At 43.2% G+C, this 24,584-nt stretch overlaps 1 protein-coding gene across 3 annotated transcripts in view; it reads right to left on the bottom strand.

Moving 5' to 3' along the window:
• Positions 1-17,763, bottom strand: part of LOC144508546 (zinc finger protein 704-like) — a 112,172-nt gene extending 94,409 nt beyond the window's left edge. For 2 of the 3 annotated variants that reach the window (XM_078236577.1, XM_078236578.1), the window contains exons 1-2: positions 16,482-16,942; positions 15,683-15,915 (exon numbers count right to left, since the gene is read on the bottom strand). In XM_078236577.1, the coding sequence (XP_078092703.1) occupies positions 15,683-15,915; positions 16,482-16,709 (461 nt within the window). In that variant the 5' untranslated portion in view covers positions 16,710-16,942. Of the gene's footprint in view, positions 1-15,682; positions 15,916-16,481; positions 16,943-17,568 lie in introns of those variants that run through there. The other variant, XM_078236579.1, reaches the window with a different exon arrangement.
• Positions 17,764-24,584: the final 6,821 nt, after the last annotated feature.

Here is a 24,584-nt window from a genome sequence, read left to right as displayed (position 1 = left end):
AGAGCACATCGAGTCTCAGTGCATCTCACTGCAGAGTGAATGATGCTTAACACCAGTGCTTGAAAAACAGAATTGTTCATAAAAATTCACAATATAGTCAAATTAATCCACAAGAAAAGAGCTACAAATGACATGATTTTCCTCTGCAGCACCAATCTGAGACACACAGGCAGGACTAATGTCAATCTACTCGCCATGTTTGTAAGCATAGATTACAGAAGTTTACTAAAATAAAATGATAAATAAGGCACACATTTTCCAAGTTAATTCTAACATTTAAGATTTGGTAGGGACCTACTGCCTTTCAATGCAAGGAAGGACAAATTGCTTCTCAGATATAGACGATCTCACAAACTTTAACATAACAAAAGCCCCAGTTTCAGACTAATGGACTCAGCAGAAACGGGCAAGTCAGATGTCTATTTTACAAGGAGTTTGAGTAAACTGGTTTTCTCTTCAAAACTATAAAGCATCAAATAAGGGGTGATTCTGTACCTCTGTTCATGGTGTCACAGCCACAAATTGATGGAGGGGGAACATTACTTTTCAGTGAAAACAGAGTTCAGGAACCAACCTCCTGTTAATCCATGGGACCTTTATGCCACAGATGGTTTAACAATCCATCCAAGGCAAGGTTGATGTCTTTACCATGAATTTTTAAAACACTAGCTCTCCTGCCAGCTCATCTGAAATATACAAAATATTTTACATCACCACACATGGCACCAATTCTTCCTATTAACTTATAATGGAAACTGGCAATGTAAATTTGCCATGCTGTAATAATTCTCCTGTCAGCGAAGGTGCCACAGCACCTTGAGGACAGAACAATCACCAGATGTCAAGTTCATATAGCCTTTATGAACATAGGAATTTATGACGCAAATATATAAAAATTGGAAAAGCACATATTTAAAAAGGGAAATGAATTACACCTGTATATCTTGACCTTCTAATCCGCTTCCCTGAAACGCTAAACTTGGTTTTGACTCTTGGGAGTAGGTTCTGAGTTTATGTAGCGGGTGCATTTACTTCAACATAATTTTCCCATTATGTGTGGTGGCCTGTGTAATTATTTTTTCCAAAAGGCATTCTTTAGAAACATTAGGCTCAACTAGCTGCAAGAAGAACTCACAGGTGTTCTGGAAGCCACGACCTGGGGCGGCTGATTGCTCAAGAGTGTTGCGTTCTGGCTGCATTCCAACTCTCTCACATAGTTGTCAACAGTGGGCACAGTTGATGGACATTTTGGATAGCTCAATCAGGTGTTGCACTGAGCGACAACAGGAGACAGTGGCAACTTTGAGCTGCTTCAAATTAACTGATGCGTTTAATGCAAGATCTGGTCTACCTCTGCTACAATGTGTTCTATTTATGCCTTTATGGCAGAACAAGATGTTAACTGATTCTGAAGCCAGATGGTGAAGTCGGAAACCAGACACCAATCTTTTACTTAATATTAAATTTATTTACATGTGTCTGTCTCCGCCTTAACCAACATGCAATGTCCCAGATGTCTCATGATTTTCCAATTCTGCACGCCACATCATAATACGAGACAACCTTCTTTTGGGACTTCCAAATGACTATGAGAACATTTTTTTCTAAAGCATGATCACTTGTGTCAACCCATTTTAATTTGGAGATTTATTTTCTTTCTGACATCTCCTTTACATGAGCAAGGTCAATCCTTAACTTTGTTTTTACAGTCGCACGTTTTGTCAAATGTATGTTATCCCACAGGGAACAACCTGTATAACATTCAATGGGCAAACTATTCTCAGAGCACCCTTGTACAGAATTTCCCCTAGATTTCTGACTAGTAAAACAGCCCATTTCTACTGTTTCTCCAAGAACCAGTATCGACACAGCTATGTTATTTTGCCACATTTTTTATTTTGTTAGCTTCCCAAGCCAAGGGATGACATTTTTCATGTTCACTCACCAAGAATTCTCAAACCAGTTGTACTCGAATACCCATCTAGAAGATTGGTCTGAGAAACATAACTTAAAAAAAGACTAATTTCATGTCCTTCAGGTCCCACAAGGCTGGAAACTTGAGTACAGTCCTCCATATTTGAAAAAATCCCTGTTTGTCCTCAAAACATCCTCAATTGCAGTGTCTCATCACAGTACTTAGCTCTAATACATCAAAACTGACATCTGGTCTTATTTGGGTTCACTGCTAATACAATTGTCCAATCAAGTTTCTAATTGTTCTGTTTCGTCTTTGGATGCAAGATTTGATTTGTCACATGTATTGGGATACAGTAAAAGTACTGTTTCTTCATGCTATACAGGCAAAAGATACCATTCATAGAGTACAGAGGGGAGAAGGATAGGGTGCAGAATATAATGTTGCAGTTACAGATAGGGTGAAGAGAAAGATCAGCTTAACATATCATGGGACCAAAAGTCTGATGAAAACAGGGAAGAAGCTGTTGAGTCTGTTGGAAATGTTTTCAGACTTTTGTATCTTTTTCCCGACAGAAGGTGGAAGAGAGAATGTCCGGGGTGCATGGGTCCTCGATTATGCTGGCTGCTTTTCCGAGACAGCAGGAAGTGGAGACGGAGTCAATGGATGGGAGGCTGGTTTGTGTGATGGACTGGGCTTCGTTCACAATCTTTTGTGGCTTCTTTCGGTCTTGGTCGGAGCAGGACCCATACCAAGCTGTGATAAATCTGGAAAGGGTGCTTTTTATGGTGCATCTGTGAAAATTGCTAAGAGTTGTAGTGGACAGGCTGAATTTCCTTCACTTTCTGAGAAAGTAGAGGCTTTGGTGGGCTTTTTTAACCATGGGATCAGTGTGGAGGGCCCAGCACAGATTGCTGGTGATCTTAACACCAAGAAACTTGAAGCTCTCAACCATCTCCACTTCATCACTGTTGATGCAAACAGGGGCTCTCCTCCACTACATTTCCTGAAGTCATCTTTTTGTGATGACTTAACAAGATCAGGATAACACTTGCTAAATAAGATTGTTGGTTAAAGGTTACAGTTCGTTATCAATCCCATTAACTGAGACCAATGGACAATAGTTTGACTGCCTTGTTAGAAAGCCAGGGTCTTACCATCACACCTATCACCTTACCCAGACCTTCCCATTTTTATGACCCTCTTATTGTATACAAACCTCCAAGATTAAAACTGGTCATGGATGTTGTGATTTTTTAATTTAATTTACTTGTGTCATCACTAGGCTTACATTAACACTGCAAAGAAGTTAGTGTGAAAATCCCCTAGTTGCTACACTCCGACATCTGTTCGGGTACATGGAGGGAGAATTTAGCATGGCCAATGCACCTAACCAGCACGTCTTTCAGACTGAGGAGAAACCACAGCACCTGGAGAAAACCCACACTGACACGGGGAGAATGTGCAGACTCCGCACAGTGACCCAAGCTGGGAATCAAACCCAGGCCCCTGGCGCTGTGAGGCAGCAGTGCGAACCACTGTGCCTAATGCAACACATTAGAGTTCTGAATTTGCTCTGAAGATTTCCACATTGATGACTGCTCTTCTTCCTGCATGTAAAGCATTCAAGTGTAGAGCATAAGAACTCTAGTCCATTACCAGACAAAAGCTTCTTGTGACCAGTACAATTCCCTGAGACTGATTACTACCATCTTCAACTTCCAAATTCTCTGCATTGTGCGTCCATTCGAAAACCCTTCTGTTCCGCTTTAGGTAGCTCATCACAGGGTGATTTTAAGTCATATCTGAAGCACTTATTAACTGTTTCCCCCAACATTCCTGGGGTCCATTCATCTATTAACATTGTTCCAATCTGGTCATCTACCAGATGTACTGAAACTGCCTTCATCCTCATTGCTTCTGTCTGTAACTCATCTGTTGCACTGATGCCTGCACCCCATGTGTGAACAATCTCGAAATGCTACAATCGTGGAGACCTCCATCCTTTGCAACACCACAGGACATCCTACTTGTGCCAGCAGGGCTCCTGGAAATGACTGCTGAGCTGAACTTTTTCTCAAAGCAGCAGATATTTTAATCCAAAAAGATGACATTTTCTGAGAACGGAATCCTAGTTAAGACCAGGATCCTATTCACGACCAGGATCCTATTCACATGCAACACAATCCACCAATTTAAATGTGAGCATTGAATAAGGAACCTACAAAATGAATTTCTGTAACGCCCATGTTATGTTCCTCAATGGAATGACCACCCATCTATCAAAATCAATGTCCGAACATACCTCTGGGCATCTTTCTTCCAAATTTCATTCAAGAAGCTTAATAAGATCCAAACCTTCATCAGTATCCAACTGATGGGTGTCCAGCTCAAAATACCTTGCTTTTATTTATACTTTTGTCAGGAAGTGACAATGCAAAGGTCTTTGGTAAGGACGTAACCCACATCCACATATCTGCTTCATTTTCTCCACTGGTCATTAGGTTCAGATTCAGAGAACAGTGAGTAATCATACAGACAATTCACATTTGCTTTTAGCCATTCTTTACACAAGTAGCTCAGATTACCATCTTCTGTCTGAAAGGAAACCTTAAATTCCAACCTGCACCTCTAGGCAGCCAAACTCTGCTACGGTGTTAATTCATTCTGAAGCCAGATTGTGTAGTAGTAAACCAGGTACCAATCTTTTTACTTATAAGGTTTACTTACAACATGCGATATTACATATGTCTACCTCCTCCCTAACCAGGTGTCCCAAAAGTATCTCTTTATACCACGGGGTATTGTCAAACAAATTCATAATTTCACTAAATAATCAACCCCTTAAAGAGGCACTTGTAATAAATATAAAACTTTAATGGAAACTTATAAAATTAAGTTAAAATAACATTTTTGGTGGAAAGTGTCTCTTGAACCAGTGATGAGCAACCTAGGCTAGTGAATGGGCAGCATGAACAGCCCTCCGTCTCAGTGGGCCACAAGATTGAAATCAGGCTCATTCACTAACCATGGCTCCATGAATAAAATTAAAAACATTTAATACACGCCGAATATTTCATAATGAGTTGTAGCAAATGCTTAATCAATTATATATTAAATAAAACTATCAACCTCAAATGGTAAAAGCAAAATGAATACTTACACTTTGGATGCAGAGGGAGTGCCAACTTTCACAGTCAATGTGAACAATTAGCATGCACCTCACTCCATTTGCCCTTGCTTTACGTGCATATCACTTCGGTCATACCAGTAGGAAAAAAAGTTACACAGATAGAAATCAGCAGAATATGGCAAACCTGTGCTTGGCAACGGTCAACAAAAACGTCTTGTGGGCCGCACTCAGAATCCAGATGGGTGGCATGTGGCCCTTAGGATGCAGGTTCCCCACCACTGCCTTATACTCGTTTGAGTCGACCAAATTAACAAAGTAAACTAACTGAAGAACCAGCCCTTAAAAGGGCACTTTAGCAATAACAAAATATGTTTAGGCAAATTAAATTAAAATGTCAATTTTGGGTGGAGATATCGGACTTCAGGGCAGAAGACAGACAGTCCGGTCGAATGAACCTGTTTATGGCCACCTTGGCCTAGGGTCAGGCCCTCCAATATGCTCTCCTTCCCGAACCAGGTGACCAAAGATGAGGAGCATGGGACTTAAGTGCAAGCAAAACCTGAGAAGTGCCTCCCTCAAATAAAAAAGGTTGTGCAATGTTGCAGCCCATGTCAGCATGAACTCCACAAGGCCGCATAAAGGACAGGCAGCCTGGGAGTCCATGAACCATCATAACCTTTTGCTGCACCGGACTGTCACGTGCAACATCCTCCATGTCAAATCCCTGATGGAAAAGGGGAAGACCCACTCATGGAGATCCTCCCACCAGAAGCCCCCTCTTCTGCCAGCCACATGAACCCATATTGGGGGGAGGTGCAGATTCTTGAGCAGTGGCCCTCTCTTGATAGGTGCTACTCTTGATGGGAGCTACTCTTGATGGGAGTATGCCCCAGCGAGAAAAAGCCCCCTTTATATATGCTCAAGTCACATACTCAATCAGTGCTTTTCACCTGTGTATTCTTAATAGTGCACATAACATACCACTAACAAGGCTGATTGGTTATAACCAGTAAAAAATGACTGGTACTGAACTGGACCAAATATCCTGCATGCTTAATAAGTTAAGTAATATCTTCACAATTGATGGTACGCTGATTCGTTAACATTTTCTTAAAATACCAAAACAAAGATGGTGCAAGTGGTGGGAACTAATGTAAAATGGATGATAACACCCAACCGTCCTAATAGAAAATATAATGGGTAATCAACATTGATAGAGGTCATCCTTAGGAGGTATTCCTCAAGTCACTATCCAAGGTCTAACTGCTGGTCGAGTATACTTTATCCATAAATCTGAAAACCGAACACATCCAAACACCACATTTTGAATCTCAGCTGCCTTTAGCATGGGAAGTCTCTGACCCAAGCCCACAAGAGCCTTGCTGACCACATCTAACCTTTAACGGAGGAAGACTAATTGTTTGTCTGCACTTTTTAATCTTGCAAACCCTCTCCTACAAACAGAATCACAGTTGGTACCACAGGTAGAAAATTATAGGCACCCTGTATTTATCGTCCAGTGAGACATCTTACTTTTCTTGCCATTTTAGTTTGTTCAGACTATAACTAGCCTAGGCTTCAACCATTGTAATAAGTAGGTTTTTGGGGTTGGACGGAGAGAGGACATGTCCACTTTTCTTCTTGCTCTGCCACTTTTTGTTCAGCTCACACTCAACTCTTGTTGCCCCTTGTGATACTTCGCCCTTATATTGTGGCTTGTCGTCTTGTCCCCTGGAGCTTTCCATTTTTATTCACGTCAGTCTTTTTTTGTGCGGAAGGGTGGATGGATGTGTATTTATGTGATGAGGTGAAAAAAGGAAAAGGGGGGTTCTTTTGTTCGAGAGATACATGGGGGGGGGGGGGGGGGGAGAAGGAAGAAGGAGAAACTTGGAGGTAAAGAGGGGCCCCGAGGGAGGGGGGTTGTGTACTGCATTGGGTAGAATTCCAAAATATTCTGTAAATGCCTAGAGTGGCAGTGGTTAACAAGGGTGATGTTCAAGCCCATTGGGGACCAGGGGATTATCTGTGTGAGAGAGCACCGGGTATTGTGAGGAAGAAGAGTGACTAGTTCTCTTTTGGGTTTCCCCCAGGGATGAGACTACGGTGGGGCCCAGATAGGGCACGTAGGGAGCATTTGTTTCCCTTCGTTGGGGGTGGGGTGGGGGGGGAAGAGAGAGATTGGGGGGAACCCTGGAGGGCATAGTTTTAGGATAAAGGTCAGCAGATTCAGAAAGGATTTAAGAAAAGACCATTTTTATTCAAAGGGTGGTGGCTATCTGGAATGCACTGCTTGGGGAGGTAAATGAGGCCTAAAGTCTTACCACCTTTCAGGTTATATATGGGTGGGCCTTTGAGGTCTCTTAATATTCCCTGTTCTGGAACTCATGTAGGAAAATGGGGTAACACATCTTAAGTGGAAGTTGTTGTTGGAGCAGATTCAGTGGGCCAAAACGTAAGTAGGGTTAGGCCTATAGGTGGTATACAAAATACAGAATTATCCGAAATGTGAAACACAATCGGCCCCGACGGTTGATAAAGGACATAACTTTTCTCTTCAATTGTTTCCTCAGTAACTTTCCCTTCATGAGATCAAATGTGGGTCTGTTTGCTGATGATCAGCCTCATTTGCAATTTTTCAGATAACAAAGCAGTCTGTGCTCAGATGCACCATCCAGACATGAGCTCAGAAGGGGAAAGTAACATTCAGGTGACAGATGAGCAATGACTTCCTTCAACATGAGACAGTCCCAACACTTTACCTTGACTTTCAATGACATTACAACGCTATCGATATCATGGTAGGCATTGCTGTCAATATCTTGCTAGTCACCAGAAACTCTTGAGACCAGCCAAAAGTTCAGTGGCAACAAGAGTAGGCTCGCAGCTGGACAGTCTGCAACAAGCCATTCACCTCTCCAAACCCTCAAAGTCTCGCAATCAGCTAAAAGGCTCAAGTCAGGATCGAGATGAAACATTCTCGACAAGCCAAAATTTTACAGCTCCAAGAATAGTCAAGCACGAAATGCCATCCAAAACAAGGTGATCCACTTCATTAGCAAACCGTCCACTAATCCATGGATAGAGTGTATAGTATCAATACACTGCCAACTCTTCGATGTTTCCTAAGCAGAAACTTTTAACCTCCACCATCTAAAAGCACAAGAGCAGCAGGATGCATGGGAGCAGTGCCGACTCCAAGCTTCCCTTAAGTCAGACACTACCCCAGCTTGGAGCTATATCATCATTCCTTCATCCTCTCTGTGCCAGAATCCTAGAACACACTACCTACCAAATTTGTGCAAGTACCTTCGAACTCCTGCAGGCTGTACCACCTTCTCAGGGCAACTAGGAATGGACAGTGTTAGCCTTGCTAAATGACACCCATGCCCAAAGAATGAATTTTAAAAACATGCATAAGTAAAGAGGACAGCGGCTGTGAGGTTTAGGAACAGCACTGTGTAGAGAGAATGTAGGGGTGGCACGATGGCACAGTGGTTAGCACTACTGCCTCACAGCACAGGGGACTGGGTTCAACTCCAGTCTCAAATGACTGTGTGTGGATATTAGGCATATAGAATCATAACACATTCCCCCCGTGTCTGTGTGGGTTTTCTCCGGGTGCTCCGGTTTCCTCCCACAGTCCAAAGATCTGCGGATTAGGTGGATCGGCCATGCTAAATTACCCTTTAATGTCAGGGGGATTAGTAGGGTAAATACGAGTGGTTACGGGGATATGGCCTGGGTGGGATGGTTGTCGGTGCAGGTTTGATGGGCCAAATGGCCTCCTTCTGCACTGTTGGGATTCTATATCAAAGAAAAAAAAGAGGTACGCAAGGAATGAGAGGTTTGCTATAGTGAAAAATGTTTGGAAATCTGTGATGTTAACACTTCTCAGGAAAGTTTCCTGTTGTGCACTTATATATAAAACTATTTGCAAATATTAACATTACTAAAAGCCTTAATTTCCTAAACTACACCCAAATTCAAATTACATACCTCCCATTCACATTACACTTGAAACAGCATTGCATACAAGAATTTGCATCAAGTTCAATTAGGTTAAATATGAACTATTGGAGGAACAAGGTGATCCTATATTTGAGTGCGATTAATTTCACTGGACAATTACTCCCAAGGTGAAAACATCAGTTGCTCAACAAGGGTACCTTTTACCAGTCACAGGGTGCAGTCGCACTATTATACCGTAATAGTTACAGTGCAGTGGTAGTGCAGGCTGAGTATAGAGCCACACCTCAATAGGACACCCGTGTGTTACACCCGGGAAGAGATAGTATATTAGCTCTATTTTGGAGACATTAGGTGATAACAGGTGAGTCTTAATATTAGGGCATCCTTTAAGTAAAGGATGATGCGACCAAGTGAAGGAAGATGTGATAAATTAAAAGAGGGGGAGGTCAAGGCAAGAATGCACGGTAGCAATAAGGGAATTGATAATCTGAGTGTGGCAGGAGGGGACAGATCGAACAAGCTTAAGAGAGTGTGACTGCAGATAAGGCTAGAGGCTGTGAAAATAATAGAAAAGACAGCAATAAAGGCATTCTATCTGAATGCACACAACAAAGTAGATGAATTGACAGCACGAATGGAAATAGTAAATAGATGTACTCTAATTGCTATTACAGAGGTGTGGTTGTAGAGTGACCAAGACTAGAAACTGAATGTTCAAGGGTATTCAACATTTAAGAAGGATAGAGAAAGAGGAAGTGGACATGGGATGGAGTTGTTAATAAAGGAGATGAGCACATTGATGAGAGAGGATCTTAGATCAGATCAAAATATAGAATCCACTGGGTGGAGCTAAGAAACAGCATGGAGCAGCAAACATTGGCAGCTGGCGTTTTTGGCCACCAAACAGTAGTGGTAATGTTGGGCACAATACAAATCAGGAAATTAGGGATGCATCTAACAAGCATAATGCAGTAATCATGGGGGATTTCAATCTGCATATAGTCTGGATAAACCTACTTGGCACCAATGCAGAGGATGAATTCTTGGAATCATACCACAGTTTTCTAGAACAGTCTGTTGAGGAACCAACAAGAAAATGTGCAATTTTAAAATCAAGGGTGAAATTCTCCCAAAAATAAAACCAAAGTGTCATAACGGCAACAATACTGGAGTGATCCGTGCCAGTTGCCAGTCTCTCAGGCAAGCTCCGCACCACAATCAATATTTCAACATGCCTCCAATCACGATCCACTTCTGCATGATCCGCCCCCCCCCCCTCCCCAACACAACCCCACCCCCTTGCCACTGGTGATGCCTGACGGGCACTGCCATGGTGTCCAGTGACCACCGCCAGGGTGCATGGTGGCCACCACCAGTGTGCCAGATGGGCCCCACCTGACAGGCACGCCCAACCATGCCCCCAACCATCCTGGGGTTTCCCTGACGTCAGAACCCCCCCAGTGTGACCATTGCAGCAGGTCTCCGCTGGTGGAGATGAGTAGTGACTCCGCTATCATGTCATGCCCAAAGGCCAGAGGCTTCCATGTGCTGTAATTTGAATGGGCTATGCATATTTGAATGCTTTTTTAAATAAGCTAATCGGCCTTGCACCCTTTCTAGGTGAGCTCCATGTTCATGCCATTAGAAAGGGGCCGGGAGACACTCAAACTGTTTGGTGCCGGGCATGAAAACGATTTTCAGGATCGCACGCTATTCTCCAGGATCAACGCAATCTGCACCAGTGTGGCGAGGTCGGAAAATCACCCCCAGGATATTCTGCAGTGAGAAAGGGCTATTTAATAATTTTCTTGTAAAAGGGCCTGGAGGCAAGAGTGACCATAATATGTTGTTCAATCCAAAACAAGGGTCTTAAATCCAAACAAAGGAAACTATGAAGCTGTAAGGGGCAAGTCTGCTGTAACAGTTTGGGAAACTATATTAAAAGGTATAATGGCAGACAGACTAACATTAAAGAATACAAGGTTTACAACAAATTTGCATTATTTGAGGCACAAAAGCTCAGCAGGAAAGGTGATCGAACCATGGTTAACAAGAGAAGTTAAGGATCGTACTAGATCAAATGAAGAGGTTTAGAAAGTTGTCCAAGTAGTAGCCCTGAGGATAGGGAGCATTTTAGAATTAACTAACTCTCCAAAAGAGCATCCTATCCAGAAAATGAAAGTAAACTAGTGAGAAACATTAAAAATGGACTGAAGTTTTTAAATAGGTGTGCAAAAAGGAAAAGTTTAGCAAAGACAGACGTGGGTCACTACAGGCAGAAAAGGAGAATTTATAATGGGGAATAAGGAAATGGCAGAGAAACTGAACAGATAATGTGTGTGTCTTCACGGAGGAAGACTGGTGTTTGGAAAAGGCTTTCAAGCAAAGATATTTCCAGATATCACAGTTAGCTTGCTGCTATCCCTCTTTGCATCAGCTCTTGTCCATCGAGTCTGTGTAACTACATGTTTTAGCTAATACTGGCAAACAAAGAGACTAGGGAGAATGAAGAACTGAAAGAAATTAGTATTAGTCAAGTAGCATTAGTAATGCTTATTGAAAATTGATAAATCCCCTGGACTTGATGATTTACATCCCAGAGTGTTGAAAGAGGTGGCTGTAGAGATAGTGGATGCACTGGTGGCCATCTTCCAAGGTTCTATAGAACAGTTCCTGTAGATTGTAAGGTAGCAAATGTATCCCCACTATTTAAGAAAGGAGAAAAGAAAACACAGGGAACTGTTGAACAGGGAATCTATAAGCCTGGCATCTGTAGCAGGGTTGGTGAGATTGTCTTATGAGGAGAGAGTGAGGAGACTGGGTCCGTATTCGCTAGGCTTTAGAAGTGTGAAAGGTGATTTCTTTGAAACATACAAAATTCTTATAGGGCTCAAGAAGGGAGATGAAGGAAGAATGTTTTTCCTGCTTCTTTGGGGGGGGAGGTTGTTAGGATTGAGATAAGTAGGAATTTAGAATTGGAGAATTCCTACAGTGCAGAAAGAGGCCATTTGGCCCATCAAGCCTGCACCAACAACAATCCCACCCATGCTCTACCCCCATAACCCAAATTTTTACCCTGCTAATCCCTTGGACACCAAGGGGTAATTTAGCATGGCCAATCAACCTAACTCACATCTTTGGAATTTTCTACACAGAAGGCTGTGAAGGCTTGAGTCTATTCAAAAGACAGATTGATAGATTTATAGATATTAAAGATATCAAAGAATATGGGGAAAGTTTGGAAAATGGCATGGAGCAGGATTTTATGGCCTCACTCGACCAGAGACCGGAAAATCCCACCCAAGGTCAATGGACCTTTCCACTGTCCGCCCCTCTCCCGCTCGGATTCCTGTGACCGGCGGGGTGGTGGAACTCCAGTGATTAGATCAGCCATGATCTAGCTGAACGTCTTATTCAGGGCTGTATGTCTTATTCCGATTTCCTATGTTCCTAACATCCAATCCAAGTTTAGAGAAAACTGCATTGCAATGACCCTAAACTTGAAACAGATATGCACCCTAAATATCACCCTTCATGTGTCCAGATTAAGGTTTTAACAATGTGAAGTGATGGTCTAGTTTTGTGTGGGAGTTTAAACAATTACTGGGGCTGGACCCAATTTAAATTATATCTATGATTTTTTCAATATTAGGAGCCCTTTGCTTACGAGCAGAAGTAACTCAATGTGCTATTTTTATGTGACAAGACTTAAAACATGGAACCACACAAAATTATCTTCCAAGCTAAAATGAAACACTCAAGCGTTGCTAATAGATTCTTTCCTTTCCCTAGCAAAAGAATTTGTCCCATACGTAAGAAGACTATCTGCATAACTATGTATTAATGAAATACCTTCAATGAACACAAAGATTTCAATTGCAACATTTGTGTAGAAAATGTTTCAAGTGACAAACTCAAAGTTGAGATGCGTTGTCCTATGAAATGAATTAAAGAGCTAGAAGACAACAAATCTGAGACAACAGCATGCGAGGTCAAAAATGTGGAATTTCGCACAATCCTTTTTGCTTTTTCCAATACCTGAGTTGGCAAAAATTTCAGATGTTCCAAGCACTGCATTAAGACCACACATTGGAAGAATGCAACATGTTTAAACTTTCTGAAACGGATTTGGATTTTATTTAATTCGATTTGAAGTTGATCTCCAGTGGTATTGCTGAGTTAGTCTGGGATCTAGAGCATGGTGTGGAAACAACATGCCAAAAGGGAAGTTGTGTTCAGGGCTGTGTGCCCCTTTATACCTCTCAGATACCACCGGTGAACAAAATTCCCGAATCAAAACAGGCCAGGCTCAATTTGAGGCTAATTGGAGGTAAATTAGCTCTGTAGACTGGCAACTGCTTTAAATTTCCAACTCTTTCTCCTGTGAAATGGAAAGGTGATCAACCCAGAAACAAAAAATGAAGTAACTGCCTTTCTTTCCTTAAAGAAAATGAATTAAGTGCAATGTCTGAAGTGGAATAGATGAAAATGTAGAAACACTTGAAAACCTTCACTTCAGAGGTAATTTCATGGATTTGATAGCACGGGGGTGATTATGGAACTGGACTGGAACTAACTCCATAATTGGCTTCAGAAGCAACGTGAATGCTCTGAATGGCAATCGCACAGAGCTGTGGGGAATGGTGAGTGGGGGTGGGGAGGTGTTCCCTGACCATTTTGATCAGATTAGCTACACAGCCAGCTTGTTCTGCCTAACTACGTGTCATCCAATATTCTCATGGTACTTGGTCACAGACATTTTTGAATAGCCTGATAACTGCACCAGAGCATGGCTATGGTGGGGGTGGCGTAAAGAGCCAAAATCCATCTACTATGCAGAAGTTCTCCTCTGCATTTTTTTTGTTGGATCGCCAACTTGGGTGACACCAGCAGGAGTTGGCCACATGAAGGATCTTGTGACAGATGCAAATCCCCAACAGTGGTTAAGGTCTGGACATAGATCCCGTTTCTTCAGGCATTCTGATGAGCTCTAAACCCAGTCATGTCTTCACTTTCTTCTGGAGGCAGTGAAGGAGGTCTTGAAGTTACTCCAAATCTCAGTGTGGAAGAGACAAAAGAATATTTTCATTAACTGAATTAAGATTAAGAACTGTGTGCGCTGTTTTCATTTAAAAAGAAACAAGATTTTAGGCAGAGCACATGATCATGAGCACAGGACATTTACACCCATCAATTAGTGAGGCTTTACTAAATGCAACATGCAAGTTCATAAGAGTATTTTGAAATGCAATCATAAATATTTTAGCATTTTATACAGAACAGTACACAAATCACTACTGGAATCCTCATGGAGTTAGCTGCTTCAATATCTGGAATACTTCAGCAACCATTTGTCTGGCCACATAACTAATGCTTCTCCAACACCAACTAACCAGTTTTCTCTAATGTCAATATGTCAAATTAATGGATTTTCTCTCATTTTCTGCATTTCTAAAATTTGAATTGTTGAATGATCTGTAGGTGCTACTTGCTTTGCATCCAAGAAACTACTCCGTTGCTTTACTGAAAGCAACGTGTAACCATACATTTGTCTTTTACGTAGTCACCCTTTTCAGGTGGTGTATTAATTCATCTGCATGGGACAACCACTTAATCTCATATTTTAATAACTTCAGTGTTCAAGTGGACGCCTTAATCAATATTACAGGAAAATGCACAATGGATTCACAGCAACATCAGTAAGCACAAAATGCTGCCGACAGTTCATGACTGAAGCACCTAACAATCCAAATAATGCTCCAAAAAAATTAACTAACATTTGGCCACAATATTATATGCAATTTAAACTTAATAGCAGCGCATGACAAAAATCAAAGTACACAGTGACAGATCTTCCAAATATGAAAGAGTCAAGTGATTTTGAAATTTCAACAGCTAATAAGTACAACGGTTATGTACATTGGCTTGATTTTCAATTGCATTGCAAGTAATTATTCGCGGTCTAGAGAACACAGCTTAGCTCTGGGTTTGATTTGATTTATTATTGTCACACATACTGGGATATGGTGAAAAGTATTGTTTCTTGTGCACTATACAGACAAAGCATACTGTTCATAGAGTACATAGGGAAGGAAAAGGGAGGGTGCAGAATGTACTGTTACAGTCATAGCTAGGGAGGAGAGAAAGATCGACTTAATATAAGGCATAACGTATGTGTGTGTGTGTGTGTGTGCGCGCACAAATATCTTCATTTCAACTAGAATGCACTCAAACGTTGGCACAGTGGTTAACATTGCTGCCTCAGCGCCAGGGCCCCAGGTTTGATTCCACCCTTGGGTCACTGTCTGTGCGGAGTCTGCATGTTCTCCCCGTGTGTGCGTGGGTTTCCTCCAGGTGCTCCGGTTTCCTCCCACAGTCCGAATGACTGGCTGGTTAGGTGCATTGGGCCATGCTAAATTCTCCCTCAGTGTACCCCAACAGGCGCCAGAGCCGTGGCAATTAGGAGGTTTTCACAGTAACTTCGTTGCATTGCTAATGTAAGCCTACTTGTGACAATAATAAACAAACTTTAAAGAGGGGGGGGAAGAGAGCGGTAGAAAGGATATTTGTTCAGTGCATGGGTTAGTTGAATTTGAGGTTGCAATCCTTTCCGAGACGCTCAGCAACTCAAGATTGCGAAATAAAAACCCAACACAAACCCCTACCTCTGAGGAACGTCGATGTTTGCCGAAGCGAGGAGGCGTTTGTGTTCTGACACCGAGCCAGGGGGGCGGGTCGCAGGCTCCTTCTCCACTTCTCGAGTCCTGTTACATTTGTTTTCCTGATACCGGTCCTCTGCTCTCCTGGCTGTCAGGCCGCGTGGCTCTGGGGATCTTAAAGGGACATGGCTCCTGTCTCCTTCCTCAACTGCTTCGCTGCCTTTGCAATTCAGAAGCATCTGAAATTTCACAAAACCCGAGAGCTGTCATTTTTTTTTGTCTCGCCTCCTCTCCTCCATTTAAAAAAAAAGCTCTTCAAAATAAAAAAAAAGGAATGCAAGCTGGTTTCGCCACTCTTAAAAACAAAAAAAATTGCAGGCAATGCTTCTTGGTAAAGCAAAAGTGCCCAATTATTTAAAGTTCACAAGTGGCAAAGTTGCTTAGACAGTTCCACCCCTCAGGAATACACTTGATCATGACTGGAGTGCTTACTTGCAAAGATTGGACCATTACTGATAATTAATAATGGTGAAACATTGCTTTTTTTTTCCTGTGGTGGTGCCGGCGTTTACTTTTGCTAGCAAGGGGATGGGCATTTAATTATACCGGCTTCCTTGCTCTCTTTAAACTTTGGACGTGCACTTCAGGCGCCATCTTAGTTGCAATATATTCCAAAAATATAAAAAGCAATATGTCTGATTGCAAATAAAGAAAACATAAATGAAAGCATGCACCAAGTTTGCAAAACGGTCGAAGCTTTTTTTAAAAAAAATAAAAAAAAAGTTAACAGAGGATGCTTAAATACCTTCTGATTATATCTGGGCTTTCCTTTCCCATCGATGCAGATTATTTCTTCTTCTGCATACTCTCTGAGAGAGCCATCATCTAGCATGATTGTGTATAAATTATTGCCCGCGGGGTCGTTCTTACAAGCCTGGATCACTCCAGAGACTCTGACTTCGCCGGCTGAACTTGGCGCGCAAACCTTTGTACCTACAACTTTGCATTTTTTGCTCAGACGTTTGGAGCTCATAGTCTTTTTTTTGTGGAGGGGGTGGGAGGGAGAGACGGGAGATTAGTTAAACTAAAGCGTTTAGCAAAAAGGCGATTGCATTTTTAAAAAACATTCCTGTTGGATGAGGAGGGGGTGTGTGTGTGAGAGAGGGGGGAAAGAAAACCGCTGCCCTCCTCCTCTCTGCAAGCCCGCCTTTGCTGCTGATCACAATTGTTTTGCTTCTCTCCGGCACCGGGCCGTCCCCGCCCCTCTCTCCCTCGCCCCGCCTCCCATTCACACCGATTGGTGGGCGCACATTATAAACATTCCATTTTCGAACGCTGACATTAGCAACAAGGCGCGCGGCTGGTGTAGCCACCTGCCACTCAGCAACAGCAGTGCAAGGCCACTTTCCAGACCCGCCCACCCCCATGCAGCGCAAAACCAGTTTCCAGACCCGCCCACTCCCCCCACGCAGCGCAAAGCCAGTTTCCAGACCCGCCCACCCCCTGGGCAGCGCAAGGGCCAGTTGTTTCCAGACCTGTCCATCCCGGGGCAGCTCAAGAGCCAGTTTCCAGACCCGCCCACCCCATTGCAAGCGCAAAGCCAGTTTCTAGATCCGTTCAACACCGGGCAAGTTTCCAGCCCCGCCCACCTCGGGCAGCGCAAAGCCGGTTTCAACCCCTTCACCCCATTCCCTCTGCAACCAAAGTTGGGTCAAAACACTGCAAAAGTAACCAATTCGTTTCACCCACATGTGCATGAAAATCACTCATTTCCAACCTTGGTCCCGCCCCACTCGATTTATTTTTAATCCAGTCTCAAATTTAAGAAGTTACGCCTCTTCTATTTTCGTAATTGCAACCCCCCTCACCCCCCCAAATTATTGGTTACTCACTTAGTTGGCCAGTCCACCTGCGAGCTGCTACTGCTTGGGGTTGCTTTTCTTGCCCGCAGAAAGTTGCACGGAAGAACCGGCGCTGTCTTCTGTCTTTTCCCTCCCTCCCCGCCCCTGCGATCTGTCCGTCCAGCAGGGAGTGAGAGGGAACGGGCTTGCAGACCGCGCCGGCCGGTTTCTCCGCCCATCAATCATAGCAGAGCGCTGGCAGCGACTTGACACTGTAATGTTTACAGCACGTAGCGCACGTCGCTATTCAAACGGGAGCCCAACAGATCTGCAAAGCTGCCTTAGGGAAAATGGCAGCCGTGTTGAGTCTTGCCCACTTACTTTTTATTCCCCCCTGAAAAATATGAATCTTAACAATTTCCAACCATTGCACCACAGCCTTGATAGCTAAATTAACCTCTTCCCAGTGGTTTCCTGGGGGAGCCAGTTAGAGCGCCTAACCAATTCATTTTACTATATACTAGGTGAAACATAATATGGTTTAAAAAGCTGATAAGTGACAGACGAAAATAATACAATCTGCACATAATTAGGATGACTAACATGACAGTCATATCATTCTTCTTTCTACCAAGTATACTAGACCCTGTGGATCTCTTATGCACCAAGACGATGTCAAATTTCCTCGAGTGACATATCCACACAAACAAAAAACTTCCTCGACGAGTTACTTTTCTACATAATCTCTATTGTGGATTTAATTATGAAAGATTTGAATACATTGAGAGTTTCCCCGATAAACTATTTGGTTAGACTGGCCTTTCCTTTCTTTCGTTCCAATTGGGGATTTGTCCCACTTTGTTTTCAATTGCAGTTCTGGGTGAGGCAAAGTTTCTGGGCAATTCCTTATAAACGTTGGGAATTTACTTCTGCAGTGCTGCATACTTTTAAGCTGGAATTTCTATTATTTCGCTTTGCAGTCTTGTCTTGGACCTTTGCACATTTTTTTGCCATTACAAAATTTAAAGCACTGCTGTTATTTCCATGAATTGGATTCCTGAAAGTTTCTTATGAGCAATTGAAGGCGGCAAAATATTGCGGATGCTGGAATCTGAAACAAAAACGGACAATGCTGGAAAATCTCAGCAGGTCTGACAGCATCTGTGAAGAGAGAACACAGCCAAAACTGGCTCTATTCTCTCTATTCAACTATATGATGACATCAACAAGTTCCATCCCACCATCAGACTCACCATGGACTACTCTCCGGAATCGGTTGCATTCTTGGACACACGCATCTCCATTAAGGACGGTCACCTCAGCACCTCACTGTACCGCAAGCCCACGGATAACCTCATGATGCTCCACTTCTCCAGCTTCCACCCTAAACACGTAAAAGAAGCCATCCCCTACGGACAAGCCCTCCGAATACACAGGATCTGCTCGGATGAGGAGGATCGCAACAGACACCTCCAGACGCTGAAAGATGCCCTCATAAGAACAGGATATGGCGCTCGACTCATCGATCAACAGTTCTGACCCGCCACAGCGAAAAACCGCACCGACCTCCTCAGAAGACAAACACGGGACACGGTGGACAGAGTACCCTTCGTCGTCCAGTACTTCCCCGGAGCGGAGAAGCTACGGCATCTCCTCCGGAGCCTTCAACATGTCATTGATGAAGACGAACATCTCGCCAAGGCCATCCCCCCACACCCCCACTTCTTGCCTTCAAACAACCACGCAACCTCAAACAGACCATTGTCCGCAGCAAACTACCCAGCCTTCAGGAGAACAGTGACCACGACACCACACAACCCTGCCACAGCAACCTCTGCAAGACGTGCCGGATCATCGAAACGGATGCCATCATCTCACGTGAGAACACCATCCACCAGGTACACGGTACATACTCTTGCAACTCGGCCAACGTTGTCTACCTGATACGCTGCAAGAAAGGATGTCCCGAGGCATGGTACATTGGGGAAACCATGCAGACGCTACGACAACGGATGAATGAACACCGCTCGACAATCACCAGGCAAGACTGTTCTCTTCCTGTGGGGGAGCACTTCAGCAGTCACGGGCATTCAGCCTTGGATCTTCAGGTAAGCGTTCTCCAAGGCGGCCTTCACGACAGCGCAGAGTCGCTGAGCAGAAACTGATAGCCAAGTTCCGCACACATGAGGACGGCCTAAACCGGGATGTTGGATTTATGTCACATTATCAGTAACCCCCACAGCTTGCCTCCCCGACTTGCAGAATTTCACTAACTGTTCTGTCTGGAGATAATACACATCTCTTTAACCTGTGTTGAATGCTCCCTCCACCCACATTGTCTGTACATTTAAGACCTGGCTGGCTGTAGAGATTTGCATTCTAATCAGTATTCTGTAATTTGATTTCTGTGTCTGTTTGCACTGTTTGAGAACAGATATCCACTCCATCTGACGAAGGAGCTGTGCTCCGAAAGCTTATGGTATTTGCTACCAAATAAACCTGTTGGACTTTAACCTGGTGTTGTGAGACTTCTTTCTATTCTCTCCCCGCAGATGCTGTCAGATCTGCTGAGATTTTCCAACATTTTCAGATAACAATTGATGTCAGGATTCTTGAACCGCTTGCTGAGTTAAAAGGTATAGGGGGAAAGTAGGCTGGTGGAGGTCACATCAGTAGGTGGCTGGCCAATCACATACCTAGGATGAGGATGGAACGAAATGATGCAAAACTAAATTGTGTATTGCTACCTCCAATTCATTTTCAGTTCCATATATTCAATTAGTTGGCCACCGTTGTGGAATATATGATTTATTATGAAAAAAATCCATGAATTTAATGGGGTTGCAATCAATCTCACTTAAAAACACTCACTGCTTCTGACTATTTAACCTTTGCAACACATATCCATAAGTGCTGAGCATGTAAATGTATTAAAATTTAATTTTTATACATTACATGAATCAGGGGAATTTCGCATTAACTTCCTTGCAGTGTTAATGTAAGCCTTGCTTGTGATTAATAATAAATAAACTAAACTAAAGTAAGGTGCCTGGAAATGCTTGTCTTATCATAGGTACCTGCAGCTTCGAATCTAAAATTGACAGCATTTCTTGAAGAGGAAATTGGTGCAAGCTAACAAATCAATACTTCATTAGAGAATCCTTTCAGAAACTGCGAGTATGGTGGCATATTTAACTGTACATAAAGCTCAGTTGCCCATATCCTAACTCGCACCACACTTGGTTCACCCATCAACCCTGTGTCAGTGACCTACACTGGCCCCTGGTTTGGCAACACCCGATTTTAAAATTCTCATCCTCCTCCAGATTCCTCCATGGCCTCAGCCCTCCCAATCTCAGTAACCTTCTCCAGCCCTACAACCCTCTGAGATCCTTTGCTGCTCCAATTAGTTTGCATCCCCCGTTTTAATTGCTGTTCACTGGTACCCATGCTTCCAGCTGCCCAGCCCCAAGTGTTGGAATTCAATCTCTGTTCCTCTTCCCCCCCCCCCTTCTTTAAAATGCTCCTTAAAATCTGCCTCTAAAACCAGTTTTTTTATATCAATTTTTTATCCATTCGTGGGACATATGTGTCACTGGCTGGCCAGCATTTATTGCTCATCCCTAGTTGCCCTTGAGAAGGTGGTGGTGAGCTACCCAATCTCTTTATGTAGCTGAGTATCTAATTTTATTTGATAATGCACCTTGGAATGTTTCACTATTTTAAAGTGCTATGTAAATTCACTTTTGTAAATGCACTGGTGCTGAACTAGTGATAGGGATACAGCAGGCCTACATTCCATTTGAATGGAGCAGTCTTTTGACGAGCTGGAAAGGTGAAATTGGCCATAATTCCTACACTGGCTTGATTATGACCCTTGCTGAAAAAACACATTAGGACGTTGACAGCCATGTCTAACCCAATGTTGCATTGCCTTCTGATGTTCACAGGAAATACAGCACTTGGCCAATGTGGTAGAGGGCTATTGGCTACCCAAGCTTTAACCCCAACAGACATCATCATTTGTGTTAGAGGGTAGAAAGGTAAAGAATCTAATCATGAAATATCTTCCCAACTCACTTCAGCACCATAACCTATTCCTGTGAGACCATGATGTGGAGATGCCAGCTTTGGACTGGGATGGGCACAGTAAGAAGTCTCACAACACCAGGTTAAAGTCCAACAGGTTTATTTGGTGGCACAAGCTTTTGGAGCACTGCTCCTTCATCAGGGGAGTCAATTCACTTGATGAAGGGGCAGCACTCCAAAAGCTCAAGCTACCAAATAAACCTGTTGGACTTTAACCTGGTGTTGAGAATTCTTAATAATCTTGAGGAGACTGGATGGTTCCATTCATTTCAAAAACGAGTTTTCAATTCAGCCAAGAGTGATGAAATGGTTGTCTCATCATTGTTCAGTGAGCCTCCTAAGTGGCATAACTTTGAGCAACAGCTCAGTTCAAAACTGCTTATGTTGAGAGAACGTAACTCAGGTAAAATGAAGGAAATGCTGAACTGTTGTATTGATGGTTGCTCATTTGAGATTGAACTAAGATATATTGTAACCAGAATCTCTGCACTGCTCACTATACACTCTATAACCAGAAAACAAAATAATGGGGGTTGGGGGGGGGGGGGGAATTATTTCACTCACTTCACTGGCAATAATGTGTATTATTGACATCAAAAGAGGAAGTTTTGATTTCTGGTTAATAACATTGATACATTGTGAGGTAGTAATTTGTGAAATATACTAAAAAGTGAAAATCCAGAGAGAGGAAGATTTTCAGTCAAGAAGTCAGATAATAGCTATTGCACACACAAAACCCTGAAGAAACTTTAATGGGCAGAATCTGAGATAAACGTGACTACCAAGTTAAAATAGTACTTCCAGAGTTTGACTCCTCGCACCGACATTGTGCATGATGTTGAAGTAAGTCCTCAGAGGCCAGTGTCCCTTTCATTAGATTCCCTTTATTTACAAACTTACCTCCACTTCTAAGAGTGCTTCAAGTATAAAGTCAGAATCCAGAGTGTCAATAGCCCTGACACTCCTCAATACATACACAGGTGAGACTCCCTGACTGGGCAGGCGATCCAAAAGGCCCACCTCCTGGGCCTCGTTGAGATCATTACAGATGTGCACCCACATGGCACAGTCTGAACAAATGGAAAAATAGACTCTGGAGGATCTAATAGGTTATGGAACCAGATTGTAAGAGTTACATCAAGTGTGGTTGTGCTTTAGCAAAGTTACCTTCCCAGCCACCTGAAAACTACCTATCCTGGGATTGGGGTGAGGGTTGTTAAAATTCCCCCATAGAATCTTACAGCATAGATAAAGGCCATTTGCCCCATCATTTGAAAGAGCTGGTAAATTAGTCCCACTCTTTTCCCAAACCCTGCAAAATCTTTCTTTTCATATCCAATTCCCTTTTGAATGTTACCTTTGGATCTGTTTCCACCATCCCTTCAGGTAGTCCAGATCTTTTTTATTCTTTAATGGGATGTGCGCATTACTGACAAGGCCAGCATTTATTGCCCATCCCCAACGGCCATTGAGAAGGTGGTGGTGAGCCACCGCTTTGAACTACTGCAGTCCATCTAGTATAGGTACATCTAGCATGCTGCACACATGGGAGTTCCAAGATTTTGATCCAGTGAAGGAATAATTCTAAGTCAGGGTGATGTGTAGCTTGGAATGGAACTTGCAGATGGTGGTGTTCTCAAGCCTTTGTTCTTCTCGATGGTAGACGTCATGGATTTTGAAGATGCTGTCGAAGGAATCTTGTGAGTTGCTAGTCATAACTCACTGTAGGAAAAAAGCCTAATTTCTTCTTTTGCCAATGATCTGAAATCTGTATTAATAAAGTTTTATAAATGTGTGTTCATCTGTAGTTGTGCTAGTGCATTCAGTTAATTGGGTAATTCATAATGTAAAGATTGCTTGGTAAGGGTTTGCCAAATGGCCTGATGCCATGTTGGCGCCTAGAATAACTGACCAGTGTCTGTTTGATTGTTAGGATAAATATACCTGTGCCTGAAATTTTTGATTAGCTGGGACGGTGGAGAAAGCAACCCCACCAACTTCAACAGGCCCACTACCAATTTATGCTTGTTTGACCATTGACAGGCAGCAGGTGGGACTTCCATTCCCCACTTAGAAGAATGTGTCACTTTGGAGAGAAGCTGGCAACTCTCCAGACCATCCAGGCACAGCATTGCCGTGACTAGAAGAAAGACTGCAGCACCATGCCTGGCACTAAGTACAGAGAGCTGGTGTGAGGTAAGTGGCAGGGTCCCAGGGAAGGAAGGGTAGAGGTGCTCTGGGGAGTTGTGGATGGGCAAGAGGGTAATTGGGGCATACACCAGTGGGGGAGGGAGTTTCAGTGGTGTCCAGTCCATGAGGGGAGGATGCCCCAAGTCAGACCTTCTGATGAAGGTGCACCCCCCTCCCCTCTCTGCCCGAGATTGAGGTCAGTGAATTTTTCTATTTCCCACCTTTAGTTAGCTGGTGCCCGCCAGCCTCAAAATTGAGGCTGGGTAGAAATAGTCTCTAATAGAACAAAGAAAAGAGAAAAGTACAGGACAGGAACGCACCCTTCAGCCCTCCAAGCCCGTGCTGACCATGATGCCCTAACCAAACTAAAAAAACCTTCTGCCCTTACTCAGACCATATCGCTCTATTCCCTCCCTATTTATGTACCCATTCAGATGTCACTTACTTGTTGTTAATGTGCCTTCTTCCACCACCTCCTCTGGCACCACGTTCCGGGCACCTGTACATGAAAATCTTCCCCCGCACATCTCCCTTAAACTTTCCCCCTCTCACCTTGAAACTTTGCCGCCTTATAACTGACACCTCCACCCTGGGAAAAAGCCTTTGACTATCCACCCTGTTAATGCCTCTTATAATTTTGTAGACCTCTATCAGGTCTCCCCTCAGCCTTCATCTTTCCAGTGAAAACAATCCTAGTTTATTCAACCTCTCCTCATAGTCAACGCCCTTGAGACCAGGCAACATCCTGGTGAACCTTCTTTGCACTCTCTCCAAAGCTCTCTCCAAAG

Source organism: Mustelus asterias, chromosome 20, assembly GCF_964213995.1.
Source record: "Mustelus asterias chromosome 20, sMusAst1.hap1.1, whole genome shotgun sequence".
NCBI classification, from domain to species: domain Eukaryota; kingdom Metazoa; phylum Chordata; class Chondrichthyes; order Carcharhiniformes; family Triakidae; genus Mustelus; species Mustelus asterias.
This window is presented reverse-complemented; position numbering and strand designations above follow the sequence as displayed.